This window comes from Clarias gariepinus, chromosome 1 (assembly GCF_024256425.1).
Source record: "Clarias gariepinus isolate MV-2021 ecotype Netherlands chromosome 1, CGAR_prim_01v2, whole genome shotgun sequence".
Lineage (NCBI taxonomy): Eukaryota > Metazoa > Chordata > Actinopteri > Siluriformes > Clariidae > Clarias > Clarias gariepinus.
The window spans coordinates 50,306,292-50,327,580 of NC_071100.1; the positions used below are offsets into that span (position 1 = coordinate 50,306,292).

Sequence of the window (21,289 nt, forward strand, 5' to 3'; positions counted from 1 at the left end):
TTTCTTACATAATAGAATTTTCAATGGGAATAACATTGCAACAAAGAAATGTATCCAGTTTTGTCTTAACTACTATTTAATCTTATTTGATTGTATATTATTTGATATTAAACAGTATAGATCTAAATAATTTCTTCTGAGTTGTTGCATAAAAAAGGAATTGTCATTTCCGTTTTGTTCTCACTCATTAGAAAAATCACCACACACACACACACACACACAATAACGACGGCTAGCTTTGAAAACTATTTAACACTCAAACAAATTAACTGATTAAAATCGAAAATGGATAAATACATTTTACAGGTCTTTTTGTTTATTTATTTTTTTTATACGTTACAGGTCTACATGTCCCTGACGATACGTCTAGGCAACATTTTAAAATATCTGTAACCAAGTTTAAACTTAAATCAAACGTTATTATAAACACAATTAGAATCATTCCAGTCGTCCGCCCCCGACACTATCGTGTGAGATGAACCTCTCTCCAGTCCTGCCTTTTCCAATCACTGACTCAATCCTGGCGAATATTCCTCCACAAATATCACACACATGCTCCCTGAGCCTGTTGCTATGGCGACGGAGTCGGCGGCACTTACCGATGAAGGGGATGGAGTCGAGCGATTCGTTCAGGTCAGAAGAGCCGAACAGGGAGTCTTGATGCTCCTGCGCCTGGATGTAGGACGGGTGGCGTAGCGGCGTGCCCTTCCCCCCCGAGGGTTTCTCTCGCATCACCACGCCCTCCACCGGGCTGCACCCGTTCACCGGTAATCCCTTGAGATCCCACAGGTGCGCCCTCTGCGCTCCAGGTTGCGCCTGCCTCTGGGGCGTGGGCACAGAGCAGGAGGTGGACCTCTGTCCCACCGACACCTCTTTGACCGTCTCCGGACTCTGCAGGGTCTCGGCGCGAGTCCTGGCTTGCTGCCCGGCCGCCGAAACAGGAACGTAATTACTCAAAAGTCTTTGGTCTTTACCCGCCTGCGAATCCTTTGGCTGATTTTTGGCGCCACGCGTAATTCTGTCTGAAGTGACCGCAGGGGGCGGGATGTCCGTTCTACAGCTCAGCTGATGCGGACTGGCTCTCTCTCGGACGCCGTTTCCGTAGGAACGCGGATACACGACGGGTCTCTGGGGAACGGGCTGCCGATTGGGGCGGGGTCCTTGCTCCGCCCTGACGTAACCTCTCCGATCGACGGGCCAAAGAGGAACGTCACCGTGCTCGAGGTAGTCCACGGAATGAAACCGGGTGTTCCGGAGGATCCCGTCTGAGGAGGCGCTCCGAGGAGGCCAGTCTTGAGCTCGGGACGCTCTTTCCAACCCGGTCATCCGATCCTGGGAGGCACTGCGAGGAGGAAGCATAGGGGGTCCTTGATAGGACCGTTCGTGCGACGTACTCCTGCGCCGAATTTTATTGTTGCCCCAGGCGGCTTTACTCTGCGTAAAGTTCGAAGAGGTCTGAGAAGCGGCAGCGGCGGCACGCAAGCTGTCCAGGCGCTCCTGGATGGTCCGGCTGTACGCGTGGAGGCCTTTGTGGTCGATGTACTCCCTGTAGGTCTGATAAGTCCGCCAGTCGATATTTTGATGGGAAGCCGGAGAGACGCTGGAAGAAGACGGAAGAAAACGAGGCGGTGGGACGGCATACGAATCTCCATGGTAACCTTGCGAATAAAGGTCGGGCTTGCGCGGATGAAGGTACGATCTCGTTCGCATCAGCATAGGATCCGGACCCACGTGAGCGTATTCCCCTGGAACCACGTGACCCACGTGGACGTCCGCCGGCACCACGACCGTCCGGACACTCTCGTTGCACACGCACACCGCCGTCTGAGTCTTCGGGATCCTCGGCGGAGGCGAAGGGGGTACGGGAATTTCCACGCGATATCCCAAATCTGACGCCCCTGAGGCGGTGGATTCCGTGGCCTCGGCCATCCCGAGGGGTTTACAGTCTACTCGGGGGTAACATACGGGAGGAGGCTCAGGGATGTGGCGAGCGTTTCCACTGTAGGCGTCATGACCTTTAAGGTAGGCATCCTGCGAGTACGCCTGCGGGAGAGACAGACTTGTGTCAGATAACGATGTGAACAAACCCTTTAACGAGGATGTGTGGGTGCTGTAACTGTGTGTGTGTGTGTGTGTGTGTGTGTGTGTGTGTGAGAAAGTCTGACAGCTCAGGATTCTCAATCTGTAATAATTAATAATAAGAACATGGACGTGAAGCGATTTAGAAACAGTTAAAGAAACAAAAATAAATAAAGCAAAAGCAGTCGGGCTTCGGCTCGCGTGTTATCTAATCTCATCTCGGTGTACAAACAGGTGGCCACTTCCCTTTAACGGCCATCGCAATTCCACACGCTAAAAGCTCTACGAGAAAAACACAACCACACCAGCATGCCAGAGCTAAACATTAGCCAGATTCAATATCTCTTCAGTGCTGAGTAAAAAAAATTCCAAACCCACCTGTTGGGTCACCAAACGCGTCCGGAGCGAAACAGAGGCCAGGGGTGAACGGTTTCCCCCGCTCGCCACCGCGCTAAACCTCACCTCCGTAATCATAATCTCCCAGACTGTAAAGCGCTACAGGGGACACATCCGATGACTCCTCAAACCCTCCCCCGGTTAGCGCCGATTACGAGACCAGACCAGACTAGAGCAGCGGACTTTCACCTGACATACCCGTGGAGCCGCGGTACGCAGAGCCACGCCGGCCGAGAGCTTCGCCGCCCCTCCCTCGTCAAGTTCCAGAGGTCAAAGTTCTTCATCGAGAGCGAGCCGATGATGAATTAAAAAGGGCGAGGCTTTCGCAAACACGTCGGCTGGCTGGAAATCAAACAGGTGCATGCACACTAATCAGACGCTCGGCTGTTACACACATACACACATACCCACGACGTCTGGGGAAACGGATCGCGCTACCGCGACGTTCGCAAGCTTACCGCACGAGCGATCTCCTGTGAAAGCTGCAGCCATTTGATCGCATCGGGAGTCACGAGCAGGTGGTGAGAAAAGGAGAAGAAAAAAGAGAGAGAGGAAAAATATTAAAGTGGTGTATTGTAGTCATTACGTAACAGCGTACGAGACGCTAAAAATAAAGCGACGCCACCTGCTCGCGCTCGCCGTTTCGTCCTCCGAGCGCCAAACGCTTCTCCTTCCACTCGCTCCATTTTTCAGCCGCCAACACACTCTCTCTCACACACACACACGTTCTCTCCCTCTCTCTCACACACACCCTCAGCTCTGTCTCTTCTCTGCGACCGTTCACATGACAGAGGCTTGATTATACATTCTGTTCAGATGGCAGTGCTCTCCCCCTCCTCCTCTGCTTTCCTCCCTCTCTCTCTCTCTCACTCTCGTTCTCTCCCACACACACCTCAATCTCTCACTCACACACACACAAATCAGCTGTCCAGATACAGCGTGTTCTACAATGTCGTTATATAATATTTTACTGTTCGTTTATTTATTTGTGCATTTAAATCTGTGTGTGTGTGTGTGTGCGCGCGCGCGTGTGTGTGTAAAAGGGTGTCTCCAGCGCCATTCTCTCCATCACCCTCAGGAGAGAGAATAGTTTTAATCCTCCCGCCCCGTCTGGACAAGCCACATCGCTGCCTTACTACACAGTTAAATGCTTCCCTCCATCTCACACACACACACACACACACACATGCAGAGCAAACAGATGTGCAACAGAAAGATGGAGAGAGAGAGAGAGTGAGACAAATAAAAAGGGAGGAGGAGGGACTGTTTACAGCACGGGTTTCTTCTAAGCGATTCACGGTGCTCGTCTTGCGTAAGGTCAGAATGAGTTCAATTATTCTGGAATGTATATACTAATGAGCTCGTTATGGTTTCCATAGTAACAGATCGCAACAAAGCGCAAATCTCGACAAAAATCAAAATCGCAGGTTTTTTTTTTTCTTTTTACCTCTTAATTTATTTATTATTCATTTCATCATCAAATAAACGCTCTGTAGTAACCTGCAGGCCCCGCCCAAAAGGGGCGTATCTTGCAGTGTATGACCTGTCGTTAAAACGTACATCAAATCCAATGTTTAATTTATTATCTCAGGCTACGCGAAAGCGATCATCCAAACTGGCTAGCGGTGCACAGACTAGCGACGCTAACGTTAACAATCGCATCGGTTTGGATTTGTTTAGAGCAAATTCGTATGGGGTTTCAGCTAAAAGGTGGTCGCGATCCTGCTTCCACACGCAGCCTTCTAAGTCTTTTATCGCTAGATAGCTAGGTCACATGCTACGTTTAGATTAGGGTGTGGGAGACTCTCACACAGCCGATTACTTAGAGCAGCGAAGTCTGACTACAGCGTCCTGGATTAAAGTTCTAAAGAGAGCTACTGGTGTGAGAGACAACGTGGCCCGAGTCAGAACCGGGTCAGTACTTTTTAGAACAAGAACCATGAATCAGCGTTTCACACACTCGCACTTCTCAGAAAACGAAGGTAAGATCTGGCAACCGGAGAGATTAATCAGAGCAAAGCAGAGGGAGGGAGAGAGAGAGAGAGAGAGAGGAAAAGAGAGAGAGAGATACTGCGCAGAGACGAACCTGCCACAAAACCAACCCAACTCACGCTCGTTCTAGATCTTTCTCTCTCTCTCATGACAAAAACCTAGCAAATATCTTGATGAATTTCCAACTAGCACTAGCTGATTAGCACGCTGGGCTAGCACAAGCATCAATCTAAATTCATATAAGAAATAATTTTCTACTTTGGTCAATCCAAAGCCGTACAAGCCAAACTTAAAGGTACTGCTACTTCCTGTTCACTATCACTTCTTCCGGTTTCTGACTCGTAACGGTTCATGCTGCGTCTGTGCTGTATTCGGGACAGCAGGGGGGGGACGTGTGTGTGTGTGTGTGGGGGGGGGGGGTGCTGAGGAGCAGCAGTGCCCTGGTTAGGAGGCCCAGAAACAACAAGAGACGAGAGAGAGGGATGAAGAGGAGCAGATGAGAACCTGAAAGAGGGCAACTAAATAAATAAACGAAAAAAAGACACAGAAAATGAGAACACATAAAACAAGCGTGGACACGAGCGCCGAAAAAACATGACGACAGACTGTTTATCACCATGACAACGTCTTATTATTAACAACAGCAGACTCAGTCTGAGAGAAGGAGGCGTGGCATACACGTTAGTCTAAGCAAAAGAGGAGGGATTTTTTATTTTAGTCTGAGTGAAGAAGGTGTGGCCTCTGTGTGCATGTCAGAGAGGGAGGCGTGGCCTCAGTGTGTCAGCATGAGTGAAGGAGGCGTGGCCTCAGTGTGAAGGGGGCGTGGCCCCTTTGTGTCCATATGAGTGAAGGGGCGTGGTCTCAGTGTGAAGGGGGCATGGCCCCTTTGTGTCCATATGAGTGAAGGGGCGTGGCCTCAGTGTAAAGGGAGACGTGGCCCCTTTGTGTCAGGATGAGTGAAGGAGGCGTGGCCTCAGTATGTCAGTATGAGTGAAGGAGGCGTGGCCCGTGTGGCAGTATGAGTGAAGGAGGCGTGGCCTCAGTGTGGCAGTATGAGTGAAGGAGGCGTGGCCTCAGTGTGGCAGTATGAGTGAGAGGGGCGTGGCCTGTGTGCACACTGTGAGAGGAACTTTACCAGCTGTAGTATGTCCTCATCCTTAGGCATCACGCTCAGCTCCAGATAAGTGTCACTAGAAACAAACAAAATTAAATAAGTAAACAAACAAACAAACATAGTAAACAGACAGACAGGCCCCACCCCCCGTACCTGTTCTGGATGACAGCGATGACCTGCGAGTAGGTTTTCCCGATGATGCTCTCTCCGTTCACCTTCACGATGCGGTCTCCTGGAGACAGACAGGACGAGGAGGACACGGTCAACACATCATTATCATAATCATCATCAGCTCGGTTAACAAACGTCAACTCTTCTACTGGAAAACAAAAGTATAGGCACCTGTGCAGAGCCCGGCTCCGTGTGCAGGCCCCCCCTCCTTAACCTGCTTCACAAAGATGGTGTCCATGGGCTCCAGTCTGTTCCTCGCTCGTCCTGATCACACACACACAGAATACAACTGTTAACACACACACACACACACATATATACACACACCTCAACATCCTGACCTGCACATAGTCCAGTTATAGTACTGTACACCACATAATGTCAGTGTGAGTCAGGTCCAGCAGGGGGCGCTGCTGTGTCAGTTATAAATCCAGTGTCTTTAAATTAAAATAAAAACAAAACCCTCAACCCCAGTGACCACCGTAACATCTCTCCGTCTCAATCACTTATACACGCGTGTGCACGGGTTGTGCAAAAACCCGTTGCACAACCCGTGCACACGCGGGGGGGGGTTGGAAAAAGAGAAAGAGAGAGAGAGAGAGAGAGAGAGAGAGAGAGAGAGAGCAGGATACTGGATGGTTTATCATAAATACGTTCACAAGCATGATCCTGATCTGAACCTGGGGAAAAGCGCCGGCACAGCACACAAGAGTCGACAGGAAGTCAGTACGCAAGTGCTTGAGGTGCGAATACTTACAATTTTTTTCCAATAACGTAAAAAACAAAAACTTCCACTCAAAACTCTATTTATATATATATATATATATATATATATATAAATAAATAATTCACACACACATACAACTGCAACACTACAATAAGCTGAACTAAAATATTAAATTAATTTTACGAATAATTTTATTAAAAGGTAAAATAAAAACTATAATTAAAATTAATTTATAAAAAAATATTAATTTCCTTTTAATTATAAAATGGCTTTCTATAAAACTTTGGCTCATTCTGAATTTATAAAAAATAAAAATAAATAAAACTAATTGACCACTTTACATGTAACCACTTCATAGGGAAAAAAATATTATTTTTTTTAAATAAAGCTTTATAAATAGCTTGCAACTAGTTAAATTTATAAAAAAAAAAAAAAAAAAAAAAAAATTGTTACGAAAATTTATTTAAAAAAATTTAAAGCAGACATGCGCAAAAGAAATTATTAAAATAAATAATTATATATAAAATAAAATAATTATTATATAATATATAATGTTATAAAATATTAAACAAATTTTTTAATGTTATAAAATACTAAACTATGTGTGTGTGAGGTCAGTGTAAAAGATTTCAGCTCTTACCTCTGTGATCCGCGTCCTCGTCCTATAAACAAAAGGAACAGGTTAAAGACACGGTGTCCGTCTGACTGACACACCACTTTCTCTCTCACACACACACACACACACACACACACGTTATTATTCTCGTCATTGTTAACATCACTCAGACCCACTTTAATAAACAGAGATAAACTGGAAGGAGGAGGGGGAGTGAGGGGGAGGCGATGAAGATTAGCTCACAAACAATGACTTTATAAACTCTGATTAAACTCAGCGCAGAGTTAGTCATGCTACAAATAGCACACATACACACACACGGGAAATACACACGGTGGAAAGTACAGAGAGAGAAAACTCATGAAGGAGATTAGGACACACTCCTCTCATGATAAGTGTGTATGAGCGCGATCACGTTGCGGACACAAAAAGAAAAAAAAAAAAAAAAAAGGTGAGGGGCGGAGCTACCGGGAACAGGTACGAGCTCATTGATCAAGAAGGGTGTTTTATACAGAAATGTGAAAGTTTATCTTTAACTGTAAATGAAATCACATGGGACATTGGGCCGCATTGCCTTCTGGGTAAATCCGCCGGAGGGAAGGATGTTTAAAAAGAGAGAGAGAGAGAGAAAGAGAGAAGCAGAATATTAAGCATACCTTATTGTAAGTGGAATGTACGGCGGATTCTGGCGGGTAGACGATGAAGTGACGCAGCGTGAAGCCGAAGCCCTGGTTCGTCCGCCGTAACCGCACCGTCTTCGGGCCGGGCCACGAGAACGCCTCGTCTTCCCCCTGCAACATGGACGCCAGAGGATCCGCCTGCTCACACACGTCCTGCGTCCGTGAACACAAAAACAAACAAAATCAGAAAACTATTTAAATACCTCTTCTACTATTATTATACGTTTTTATATTTATTGCACAGCTGGTTATATTTCCTAACGTCACTGCTACATTTCCTAAAAGTTTACATCGTTTTTAATTGTAAACAATCTACGCTGCTTTAATTTAATGAACATAAATCTCTTTAATCTTATTAACTAGTACAACATTTTATAGAAACTGCAACAAAAAAAAGATTTTTGAAAAATATTTTATGTAAAATCGATTATTTGAAGTAAATTATCATTCTAAACCATAACAAGAACAATTAATAAAGCAATTTAGCATAAAGCAAATTAATCTGTTTATTTTTTGAGATGTCCGACACAGCGTATCAAGTTTAAATAAGTTTATAAACGTATTTAAAGAGACAAGTGGTCCTAAAACATCACCTGAACTGAAGACAAACATGCAGCGAGTATTCGTTTGATTAATTTACTCAGACATGATTAATAAAAAAAAAAAAATAAAAAAAAGATTCATCTGGTTTTTTATTTGACAGATTCACTGATTCAATCAATCACAAATGATTCCTCTTAACAGATTGATTTTTAAACACTTTTAAACTCTCTAAAAGATTAATTGCTTAGAGTCAATCAAAGCATTTCTGCTAACTACTCGACTGACTCATTAAAAAGATTCATCCAAACGATTCTTTTACCAGATACATTATGCTAAATTGCAAAAATGATTCGTTAGAAGAATCACTTTCCAAACAGTTGATGCAAATGATTCAATAAATCAACCGACTCGTTTATTCTTAGGACGTACTGACCCGGTTCGCTCAATTGACTCATTAAAATTATTAATTTAATTCAAATGATGGGGACAATCTGATCATGTTGATTCATACACATTTCAATCATTTACTTTTGATTCCGTAAGGCTGCTGTACAATTAAAACTGAGTTAACTTGAATTCAAACGGTTCCACTGGACCAATTCATAAGACTGATTCAGTAACTGATTCATTCAAGTGATTCCCTTCTGAAAGATTCATTAGACAGATACAGTGACAGGCTTAACATATATATATAATCACTTTTTTTTTTTTTATTAAGAGCACTGACAAGTATGGAGTGCATGAGAAGAGAGAATTCAGAAACACTGTGCATGACAGTTTACCTCCAGATAAACATTTAATATTTTTTCAAAACGATTACACAGGCTGTCCTTAAAATACACGAGTGTGTAAACTTTATATAAACAAATAAATGTACAGATGATGTTGTCGTGCTCAAATATACAGCAGGCTCATATTTTAAAACACTCATAAATCAAAGCGGATTTTCCCCATAAGAAATAATGGAAAAATAATGGAAACTCAAATTATTCGTTCCATAGCTCCAAAAAAGAAATGCATAAAAATAATTCACACTAAATATTAAGTAAAAATAAAACAAATTATCCTGCACTTTACCTTTTTAAAACAAAACAAAAAAAAACGACAGATGCGTGTGTGTGTGTGTGTGTATGAGAGAGAGAAGCGAAAGTAAGAGGAAAGGAGAAATCAGACCGTCCCCTCCTTTCATCGTACACAGTAACCCTTCTTCCTCTCTTATTTTAATTTCACACACACACACACACACATTAACGGAAAGACTTAGCAAGGAACTTCACTAATGACACCCGCGTGAGCTACGCACTAACGGAATCAAAAACAAATTAACCTTCACTTTACCTTCGCGACTGAGCAGTGTTTGTGTGTAGGGCAGAGTGTGTGTGTGTGTGTGAGTGAGTGAGTGAAGGGGCATGGTGTCCAGTGACGCGCGCACACATAACGACAGGCTGATACAGAGAGAGAAAATGGATCTTTAATCTCTCTAATGAGACTTGCTTTTGCTTTACACGCAAGCTGTACACACACATACAGACACAAAATGAAATGTGTTGTACACACACGTTACACGTGGTCACAGTGTTATAGTAAACAGTATATGCGTGCATGGATGTTGATTATACCAGTGAGAGACGAGCACTAAGACCCAGCAGGGGAGAAGATTTAACCACAATTCCACAGCACAAGAGAGAAAAAAAAAAACTGTTCAGTTGGCTTAGTTGTGATCACGTGACGCTCGGCGTCAAAACAAGAAGCGCATGTGGAATACATAATACTCGGCACTCATAAACCAAGACTTGTTCGTTTTCCAAGTCAAAATGTATTTAAAATCTTTGCCCGACTTACGGAACACTCGCAGACCGCGTTACTCGCAATACGAGGTTTAACTGTAGTTGAAAGGACAAAAAATAAAACATTGTCATCATTCAGTCCCCCAAATGTTATTATATACACAGAAGATTAAAAGAAAGACTTAAAGTACTGGAACGACAGGAGGCTGAGCAAATGATGACGGCGGTTTTATTTTTGGGTGAACGAGCCTTTTTAAAATCTCTAAACATGACAGCAGATCTCACATCGTCGTCATACGTAGGCTTGATACCAACAGTTCTTTTCTCCCTAAGCAAAAGTAATGGCCCAGATTTCGTACATCCTTTCGGATCGCCTCTTTCGCTATCAGATACGCGGTGTTGAACTTGATTTTTAGATGTTGGAGAGCTTCTGCGTTTTTTAAGCTTATTCACCTGCTAGCAGCCTCCTGGACTGTACGAGGATTATTAGGTTGCGACCCGTTGGTGAACGTGTCCCTGCCGTGCTTTACTAGCAATTCTCGCCTGCAGTGTGAATTTCCACAGACAAACATTGTTGGCTCTGCTAATCCTGCACCCGAGCTTCTTAGCAGTAATTAATTGCACAGCATAACATTTTTATCTTGTTCGTATTGCAGCCATTAAAACTCATCAAACTGTTCCATGGGGGAACCTACACCGTTCACCCGTTGCTGACGTTTCTTACAAAAAACTACAACACCCACTTTGTGTTCACCTTGTCCTTTTTCGAAGCTACTCTGCCTCGTTTGAGACAGAACTTTAAAAAGTAAAATTTGACGCTCTTCATCACAACACAACAAGATAACTTTAATCCAACGCTTTAAACTTTTTGGGTTGACTAGAATCAAAGGCGAACAATCGCCATGTAAAACGTCACTGTTGATACATAACGCACGTATTTTTGAGACGTCCGACACAGCGTTTGTGTGGGGATAAAATTCAAGTTTAAATAAGTTTATAAATGTATTTGAAGAGACAAGTGGTCCTAAAACATCACCTGAACTGAAGACAAACATGCAGCGAGTATTCGTTTAATTGATTTACTCAGACATGATTAATAAAAAATAAAAAAAAGATTCATCTGGCTAAGTTTTTTATTCGACAGATTCACTGATTCAATCAATCACAAATGATTCCTCTTAACAGATTGATTTTTAAACACTTTTAAACTCAGTTGAGTGTTTTTCTCTAAAAGATTAATTGCTTAGAGTCAACCAAAGCATTTCTGCTAACTACTCGACTGACTCATTAAAAAGATTCATCCAAACGATTCTTTTACCAGATACATCATGCTAAATTGCAAAAATGATTCGTTAGAAGAATCACTTTCCAAACAGTTGATGCAAATGATTCAATAAATCAACCGACTCGTTTATTCTTAGGACGTACCGACCCGGTTCGCTCAATTGACTCATTAAAATTATTAATTTAATTCAAATGATGGGGACAATCTGATCATGTTGATTCATACACATTTCAATCATTTACTTTTGATTCCGTAAGGCTGCTGTACAATTAAAACTGAGTTAACTTGAATTCAAACGATTCCACTGGACCAATTCATAATACTGATTCAGTAACTGATTCATTCAAGTGACTCCCTTCTGAAAGATTCATTAGACAGATTCAGTGACAGGCTCAACATTTATATATATAATCATTTTTTTTTTTATTAAACACAACACAACAAGATAACTTTAATTCAACGCTTTAAACTTTTTGGGTTGACTAGAATCAAAGGCAAACAATCGCCATGTAAAACGTCACTGTTGATACATAACGCACGTATACAAGAGTGTGTAGGAGGTCTTGTTTTTAGGCTTCGATCGCACGTGGTTATTTTTTTCCAACTGAAATGGTCGCACTGTAGAGTCCCAAGTGAAGTGATTCATGCCACAGACTCGTCATCGTTCTTACTCATGAAAAAGGGAAGAAAAAAAATAATAAAAACAACGCATATATTAATAATTTCCCTTTAGGATTAATAAAGAACTTTAACTACTTATTAAAGACTGACACAAAGTTCCCGAGCTGCAGCACCAAAGTCAGTCAGAGCAGCAGTTCTCTCTGTGTGTGTGTGTGTGTGTGTGTGTGTGAGTCGATGTCACAGACGAGGGGAAAAGTCAGGATTGCGACTGAGGAGTCGCCGAGCCGAGCCCGGGCTTTATTAACACGCGTGACGAAATCGTGTGTAAAAACTCCCCGTGAACTTCGACTGAGAAATCACGTCGACACAATTACTCACAGGAGCAGGGGGAGTACACACACACACACACACACACAGGTGTAGTCTGACACCTCCTCAGCGTACACACCCGTCCCTTTACAGCCCTCAGATCACGTGTGAAAGCTGTGACGCTCCTCCACACTGGCGCGTGTGTGTGTTTGCTTTGCATGAGCTCCATGATGTCATGTGCTGTGTAAATAGTGTGACGTAAGGCAGCAGCTGTAGTAATCTCTCTCTCCCTCTCTCTCTCACACAGACAGTTCCTCTTCACCAGTCAGTTCGTTACTCTCTCTGCTCCTCTCTTTCTCTCCCTTTCGTTTTCTCTTTCATTAGTTTTGTCGTTCCTTTCGTGCGTCTTCCTCTTCTCATGTCTTGCTTTCTCTTTCAGAGATCTTCCGTTTTTTTTATTTTTATCCTTTCTCCCGTTCTGCTTTACATCTTACTTTAACTCCCTTCTTCTTCTAGTCCCTTTAATTTATTCTCTCTCTTTTCGTCATGAATAAACTAAGCTTGAAAAATAAAACACTGCGTTTTTAAACATCTCTTTTCCAATTCATTATTTTTTTATCTTTTTATTCTTCCTTGATTCTTTTTTTTAAACTCTGTCTTTTATAATTCTAGTTGTTAATTTCTCCGTCCACCAGCACATTTATCTCTTCACTTATTCACAAATTCATCTATTCACTCAGTCGATTCACCTCACATGACAACAGGAAACAAAGTGAGTTGAAAGGATGTAAAAGTTCAGGACCGTTCCTCGGTAGGTCACATGATCCTCCGCCTCCTCCACGCGTGCTGAATAAACCAGCGCGATGCCGCAGGGAGATGTTTACACGTTCATCTTAAAGTACACCGAGTGCGCATTATACATTCAGAAAATATATTACAGAATTCTGTTTGGGAGAAAAAAATAAATAAATAAAGTAAAGATCTGGACACAGATGTATTGTTTTGTCTGTATGTATTCAGACCAAATCCGTAAGATAGAGAGAGGAGAACCCAAGAGGAGAACCCGAGCTGCTGAAAGTCTGAGAGTTCAGCTCACGGTTAAAAGAGATTAAACGGCTTCTGTTAAAATGTTGCGTAACAGCGTGCGTGTTGTTTTAGGTCGGGGAAGAGGTGTATGGAAAACACCGCCAAAAAAAAAAAAAAACACACACACCTAAAACTTGATGAAGCGGCGCTCGAGGAGAAAATGCAAAGTGGTGTTTTTGTGAGTTTAAGAATTAATCTCCGTCCTGAAGAAACGACGTGAAGGAGATCATGCATTGTGTTGTTCTCCGTTATTCATGTAAAGATCATGTGAACTCTGTGTGTGTGTGTGAGAACCCACAATTTGGATGTAAACAGAAACAAAAGTTAAAAAAAAAGGAACATCAAAAAGCCTTAAACATGGACAATAAGTGTCTCTGTACAGGAGAAGGTTCTTCACACACACACCATGAGTGTGTTAGATCGAGTGTGCGTGTGTAAACCTGAACACTCCACATCAGGAGCTCAGTAAAGCTCAGTAGAGTGATAATGACTCACACGCACAACTATTTTCTACACCTTTTTTTATTAACAAGCCCAGCTTATACAGAGCTGTAAAGTGTGTGTGTGTGTGTGTGTGTGTGTGTGTGTGTGTGTGTGTGTGTGTGTGTGTGTAGTTGTATGAGACGCTATCTCTTTAACATTCGGTATCTGTAGATGTTAGCTTGCATGATGCATTTGAATGTAAATGTGTTAAACTGGATCAGGCGGTGGTGTCGGAGACACGCCCGTCCCCGTCTCGTCCCGGTCTCGTCCCAGTCGGCCTGCCCAATCTTTCGCCCCAATACCCACTCCCCAGATGCACCCTCCCCCTAATTATCTCGATGCCGGCTCCCCGATCCACCTCGATGCTTCCTGATTTGCACCGCTACCTGCTGCCTCATTCGCCTCAAATGATGAGTTAATCACATGATGTCAAAAATCAGAGAGAGTAAGAGAGGCTGCGGAATCACTAACACTGTTTTAAAAACTTTAAAAACAAGATGAAAGAGGGGGAGTCACATGACGTAAGGTGTGTCCTCAGAGATTTAGATTAATAATACATTAAAGCAAGGTGGAATTTTTTTTTATAAAAATATGAGCAGCCCGATATAAGATGCACTGATATTTATTCCTTTTATTTTTTAATTGCAGTGAATCGGCTGCATCCGTCCTTAAGATCAGGTGTCCCAGGCGTCCTGGGAGCCGAGCGAACACCAACACATTCACGGGCCGAGCATCACTGCTCTACATGCTGTTTATTACAACCGCATTCATTGAGTGGAAAGAAAAGAAGAAAAAAAAACGCTTACTGGTGAGAACTGCACAAAACCAGCTCACGTGTCTCCACCCAAACACCTGATTCACAGTGTTTACACACACAAGCCGCTCTAACCGCAGCATCTACATTAACACCACCTCCACCATCACAACAATGAGAACAGAAACAACCACAACAATATGAAAATAAAGACCAAAAACATCAATCAACCACCACCACCACTTCATCTCCAGCACTGCTCCAGCAGAACCTGATCAGATACACAGGTTTAGATCAGACAGTACTGGATCAGACTCTCTGACTCTGTGCTAATTATCTGGGAGGCGTCGTGTTTTCATTACTGCGGGAATCCCGGTGTCTTACACTCCGTCTCATGACATGTCAAAATCGAACAAACAGCTGTCGGACAAACATCCTGACCATTCAAGGAACTCGCGCGCGCGCGCTCACACACACACACACACACAGAGTGACTAGCACACGCTCATTCTCATTGCGTTATGATATCATCCACAGCTGCGCGATTAATCATTGTTAGCAAATAATTAAAATTTATGGTTCATGTCAATGTTGAAAGATCGATTTCACAGTTTCACTTGGCACCTCAAGCTTGCGTAGTTCTGCGTATAAAGTTTACACTTTATTAATCCCAAATAAAAAGGTTTTTATGTTGTACTGATTACTGTTTTTTTAAAATAACAAGAAACCTGTTTCATCAAAGTTTGATCTTTTAGTCCAGATAAGCAGTTCATGTTTGGTTATTAGGTTTTACTTAAATAAGAAAACAATTCTCTACCTCCTAGTGTTTCATTCATTTTGAGAAAAATAATCGTTTTAAAAACAAGAATCCATTTTCGCCCAGCTCTATTATCATCTAACCATTCTCATCAGAACCGCAAACTAAAAACACTAAAGCCCCGTCGCAGCGCTCTGAGTGAACATGCGGTACAGATGATAATCCCCACACAGCTCTCAGAGAACAGATCGAACTAAAGACCAGGGGTTCAGTCCTGACAGGGGAGTACGCAGATCGCCCGAGTTGGGGTTTAATAATCTGCGCGAGATGATGAGGACATGCGTTTCAGGAGCTGAGTCAATTCAGAGGCGTCTGACGCTCCAGACTGGAATTCACACACAGCAGGCTTACTGTCTCGACTTTCTCACACACACGCGTCTCAGTAGGGGACATCGCAGTCACAAAAGCACACAAACAGCACAATACAACCAAGTTTTTTTTTTTTTTTTTAGAATAATAAGAATAAATAATGTAAAGAATAATAAGCCGCGTTCAAACCAACCAAAGTTTTAAGACAACAATTAGTCGTCTCTCGGTTAATCACTTGTTTGGTTAATTTATGCATCACTTCTCCAACACAAAACATTAATAAATGTGACAAGCCAAAAGCCAACACGTGAACTATTATTCCAAAAACACGACAGGTGCAGGAGCGCTACATCCTGGGAAAAGTGGAGGGGAAAAAACATCCTGATTTGCGTTGACAGACAGTTCCTGATTCGCCCGATATCCGCCCAGATATCTGCTTCACATATCTTTCAATATCTGCCTTCCGATTCGCACCGATATCTGCTTCCCGATTCGCCTCGGTATCTGTTTCCTGAATCGCCCAGATATCCACTTCCTGATTCGCATCGGTATCCGCTTCCTGATTCGTAGTGATAACTCTTTCCTAATTCGCATCTTCCACCATTTCCGAATTTGTTATCGATATTCCAAAATTCATATTGTTATAAATCTTCTCAATTTTCAAACTAAGAAGTGACCAAAACTATAAAAATAAATAAATGAAATAAATAAACTAAACAGCACATGATCTACGAGAGACCACGTCACCCCCACATGGCGGTCAGGGCCCCTTTTAGGGCTGATATGATGATGTAACATTAATACTGTAATAAAATATCACAAGACAGTGTTTTTACGATACCGCAACCAACCATATATCGCTTAATAACTTATATATATTGTTTTAAATAACTAAGTGTTTTATTCCCTGTTCTGGATTTCTGCAGCGTGAATGATGCCGGTCGATGGCGTTACTGGAACTCCAGTCATAAGCGCGTTTACACCGCCCGATTCCTGCCTCCTTCCTGCCCTCTAACTGCAGCTTTCCGTCTGACGGGAAACGCGTTTCCTCTCCCTCTGACAGAGCATCGCATCGCTGGGACTCTCAGCGCGCTCGCTGTCATAGCAACGAAACAACCGCAACAACAATTAAACACAAATTAAAATAATAGAATTTTACATTTAAAAAAAAACTTTTTTTACGTTTTAAGCTTTTTTTTTCCCCTACAATACAATCTTTCTTTAAATGCTACAAATAATACTATTTTTGCAGACATCAGCAAAAGTGTCAATGTTGGTTAAACAAATATAAATATTTAACCAAAAAAAAAAAAAAAAAGAGAGAGAACCTACAGTACCGTGATAAAGTTTTTCCAGCTGCCCGAGACAGAAAAGCGAAGCGGGTGTACAGACTGTCTGTCTGTCTGACAGACCTAGAGAGAGAGAGAAAGAGTGCAAGACTACGATCTCTCCTGGCAGAAGCGTGTGAACGAACGAGTCTCTCTCTGACTACACGGCACTTTTTGATGACATCATGTTTTCTGATGATTCTCAGCAGTACAGGATCTGACGGGAATCTACACATGATTCACCTGGCCTTCACTCGGACCGACCGCGCCGCCACTGCAGAGGAGTGGCTTCCTTCAGAAGCTTCCGGAAAATTTCCTTTCTCTCCCGATCACGAGTCCGATCCGATTTATTTTTTACACCTTTGCTCACAAAATCAATAATAATAAGAAGAAAAAGAAGAGCTCATAAACCTGACACTCAGTTTTTTGTGAAGCTGTACATATCTTCATGTGCTAAGTTTCATTCCGGAGAACAGGAGGAGCAACACGACGACACGGCAGGTATATAAAACTTCAGTTATACTGTAAGTGCAAAGTGCATTTTATATTAAAAAAAAAAGAAAAACAATCTATAAACTAATTTTTAAAAGTTTTTAAATGAATAAAAAACATTTAATCCCATGACTAATTGCAAAAAAAATATTTAAACTAACCGAAATTTTTTAAATATTTAATGTAGTTATTTTTAGTAAGAAAATATAAAAATAAAAATTTTGAAATTTAAAAATATTTATATAATTATTGTTTTTTTATCAACAATTCTCAATTTTTCATTCATATATATAAACTTATGAACATATTTTTAATGAAGTAACTAACCAAGTAGACAACAAATAATTTTTTTTTACTTTTAAAGTTAAATCTGCTGCTTTTTTTTAGTTATAAAACCACAATGTGGCGATATAAGAGTTTATCACGATCCAGCTGGCACCTCTGAAATGGCCCGTTACAGCGGCGATAACATCTCTCTCTCTCTCAGATGTAAATCAGCTGTCAGCGTCACGCTCAACTGCGTAACACTTTCACACCACTCAAGTCCTCGAGATACGCCAAAGTGTCTCTACACCACACGTGCTGCACGGCCTGGTGTTCACAACAACCTGTGTGTGTTTGTGCGTGTGTGTTCTGTATATCTCTGGATACATTTCTAGAAAACTTGTCTATTCTGCTTAGAAATATTTCAGCAAGTTAAGAAATAGATTCTAAAACCTTTTACAGTTAGAAAAATTGTAGGAAACCTGTTGAATCTCATTTCTTTCGCTTAGTTTTTTTTTTTGTTATGATATAGCTCGGAGAAGCTGCCATGTCAACTTTGTGTTGTATCGCTCTACAGTTTTGACCAGTTACGCGCTCGCCCAAGTACAGTTTCTCAACTTAGAGAGAATAAAAACAGAAACGCACACAAACTAAACGCAGGCCTCTGATTGGCAGCACAAATACAGCACGGACACTCGTCTGTATAACCCTGCACATCACCTCCTTACGGAGCACACACAAATATCACATCAGCGTCATCGAACTCAGCATAAGGGCATGGGACGCCACAGCAGGAAACTCATCACCACAAAGGATGTAGACGTATTACCTCACACAGCAGGGTGGTAACGCCGTACCCCGCCTCATCCTCATCGTTCCTCCAACCTGTCGCCATGGTTTCACCTCCACACAGTCCACATCGAGAGGAGCGTCAGATTAATCCGATCCAATCACGCTGCAGACGTCCATCCTGCCCCAACTCCCCGTGACCTGCGCAGGATTACAATAATAAAATTAACTTTAACAAAAAAAATAATCTTGTTGAAAGAAGGGGATTTATTTCTATCTATATTTGGGATAAATGTACAAATCTACAATTTACAAAGTTACAATCAAAATATAATTCATATAGAAATGTATAAAATGTACGCAAGATGTGCAGAACTGTCTGATTTATTATTCATTCTTATTTCTAAACAAAAAGAACTGCACATTTAATACTAATAAGATGTAAATTTATTAAATAAGTAATATATAGCTCCTAAAGACGCTGAAACACAATACACACAGACACACATGTCACCAGATAAACCTTTAAAACTAAGCATTTATTTAAATATTTATCACCCAATGTGTAATTTGGCAGCAAAAAAGAAATTTATTTGTATGCATCAAATGTATACCTTTTTAGGAATAATAAACACTAATAAAACAACCCAAGAAGTGTAGATTAATTATTTAGCTATTTAAACTATAACTCAGAGACTGAGTTTAACCAAATATATTTAGAAAATTTGTGGTTTTTAATCTCAAACCAATATTATTTATATTATACATGTTGAAAATAAGTCAACAATTATGTAAACACAGTTTCCAAAATTTGGAATACATTTGGAACTGCATTAATGTTTTTTTTTTGTTTTTTTTTTTAATCTGTTTTTTTTTTTATTAAATTATTTTAGTTTGCACAAGCTGTGTTAAAAATGTCCACCCTTTTTTTTGCATTTTTAAATCTGAAAATGAGTTATTTTTAGACATTTGTTTTTAAATATTTCCAAATATCATTGTTTTTGTTTTTTTCCCCTTTTATTCTCTGACTTTTGTCCGCTGACTGAAACACCACATGGCTGTGTGAGACTCTCTGGACTCCCTGCTGATCCTCAGAGCTACAACAAACAACCACCATCACCATAAAACACACCCAAATGGCTTTATTTCTTTTAAACATAAGCCAAAGAAAGAAAAAAAATCAGGAGATAATTAACTTAGTAATAAAGAGCACATAGAGAGTTTTTCACCTGTATTCATCTTTTTAATGTATTTATTTCTGTGCTTATTTATAACCCTACTTAGCTAATAATATAATCTGATGTCAATACATCAGTAACACTGTAGCTTTAATAAGTTAAATTTTTACTTTAAAACACTTCGTTCAACAAAAAAGGACTTAAAAAACAGTAAATAGGGCTCTGAGAAGGGTTGCCAGATTTACTATGAAACTCCTTACAAGTTTAAAACCTTTCCGAAAAAATTACCCAATAAGTTATGCATATTTATCTTTTTAAAAGTGTAATAAGATCATAATAATTACAAGTGTTCTCACTTTGGTTTGGTAAAATTGAACATACTCAACGTTAATTGGCGCAATCTGGCAACATTTCCACAAGAGCCATGGAAAACTTTCTTGGCTTGACGTTGCTCGACTGATCGCGTCTCAAATCCCGTGGATCTTCCCTACACGCGCGCGCTATTTAGGACGCACGGTAAAGACGCACGCGCACCCTACGTAGCGCACTTGACACCTGATTTGAGACACAGTCCAGTTCACAAACATTAATAAAGAAAAAAAAAGACGACAAAGTTCACTCTCTTTAAATGAAAGATTAAAAATCAAACACCGAAATGTCGGCACGATGAATACAGACCTGTCGAGAAAGTTTATAATAAACAAATAAACGAATAAGTGAGCTATTAAACATAACAAAACATGTATTAGGAGAGGGAGGAGTTTGTGCTAAGCTAAGCTAGCATCCAGCCTACCTGTTGGGAATGAAGCTGCGGAAAGAACTTCACGTCACACCAAACTCCCATTGAAAATGGAATAAAACTCCTCCGTGCGACCCGTTAGAGTGAGATTAATCTCATAATCCTGAGTTTGTGGAAAGTTTTTAAAAAATACACGCGAGGTTTTAAAAGTTTCTTGTGGTGCGGGCGCGAGCCAGCCTGCTAACTCGCGCGGAACAATGTTGGAATTGTGCTCGAGGGTTCCAGCACGGGATCCTGGGAAACGCCAGCCAATCACAGACCGCGTTACACGTGCGGTTTGAATTCCAGCCAATCGGAAGCGGCGTTACAGTCGGCCATTTTCTCTCCCTGTGTGTTTCTGTTACATTTATTACCTCAGGTTATTTTTACAAAGTTTTTTTTTTTATCTTTAAATTTATCTTACAAATTTTATTTATTCGTTAAAAATATTATTTATTCTAAAATAAAAGTATTACCTAGTCACGAGTTAACCTTTCACATTATTATTATTATTATTATTATGTTTATAGTTTTAAGTTATTATTTTTATTATTGCATGTTATTTTATATTTGTGTTTCTTTAAATGTGTATTAAAATATACAAATGACAGTAATATTTGATTAGAATATTCAGAAGTACATTAGGTGATGAGGCTCTATCACAGATTTTGGAATTGTTCATAAATAAATA

General features: G+C 41.1%; 1 protein-coding gene across 3 annotated transcripts in view; it reads right to left on the reverse strand.

Moving 5' to 3' along the window:
* The window catches only part of arhgap21b (Rho GTPase activating protein 21b), a 37,051-nt gene extending 16,227 nt beyond the window's left edge, over positions 1 to 20,824 (reverse strand). For 2 of the 3 annotated variants that reach the window (XM_053492688.1, XM_053492680.1), the window contains exons 1-8: positions 20,614 to 20,824; positions 18,683 to 18,843; positions 7,752 to 7,928; positions 7,120 to 7,141; positions 5,924 to 6,016; positions 5,735 to 5,813; positions 5,603 to 5,657; positions 600 to 2,043 (exon numbers count right to left, since the gene is read on the reverse strand). In XM_053492688.1, coding sequence (XP_053348663.1) covers positions 600 to 2,043; positions 5,603 to 5,657; positions 5,735 to 5,813; positions 5,924 to 6,016; positions 7,120 to 7,141; positions 7,752 to 7,928; positions 18,683 to 18,748 — 1,936 coding nt within the window. In that variant the 5' untranslated portion in view covers positions 18,749 to 18,843; positions 20,614 to 20,824. Of the gene's footprint in view, positions 1 to 599; positions 2,044 to 2,457; positions 2,700 to 5,602; positions 5,658 to 5,734; positions 5,814 to 5,923; positions 6,017 to 7,119; positions 7,142 to 7,751; positions 7,929 to 18,682; positions 18,844 to 20,613 lie in introns of those variants that run through there. The other variant, XM_053492697.1, reaches the window with a different exon arrangement.
* Between the last annotated feature and the right edge of the window lie 465 nt (positions 20,825 to 21,289).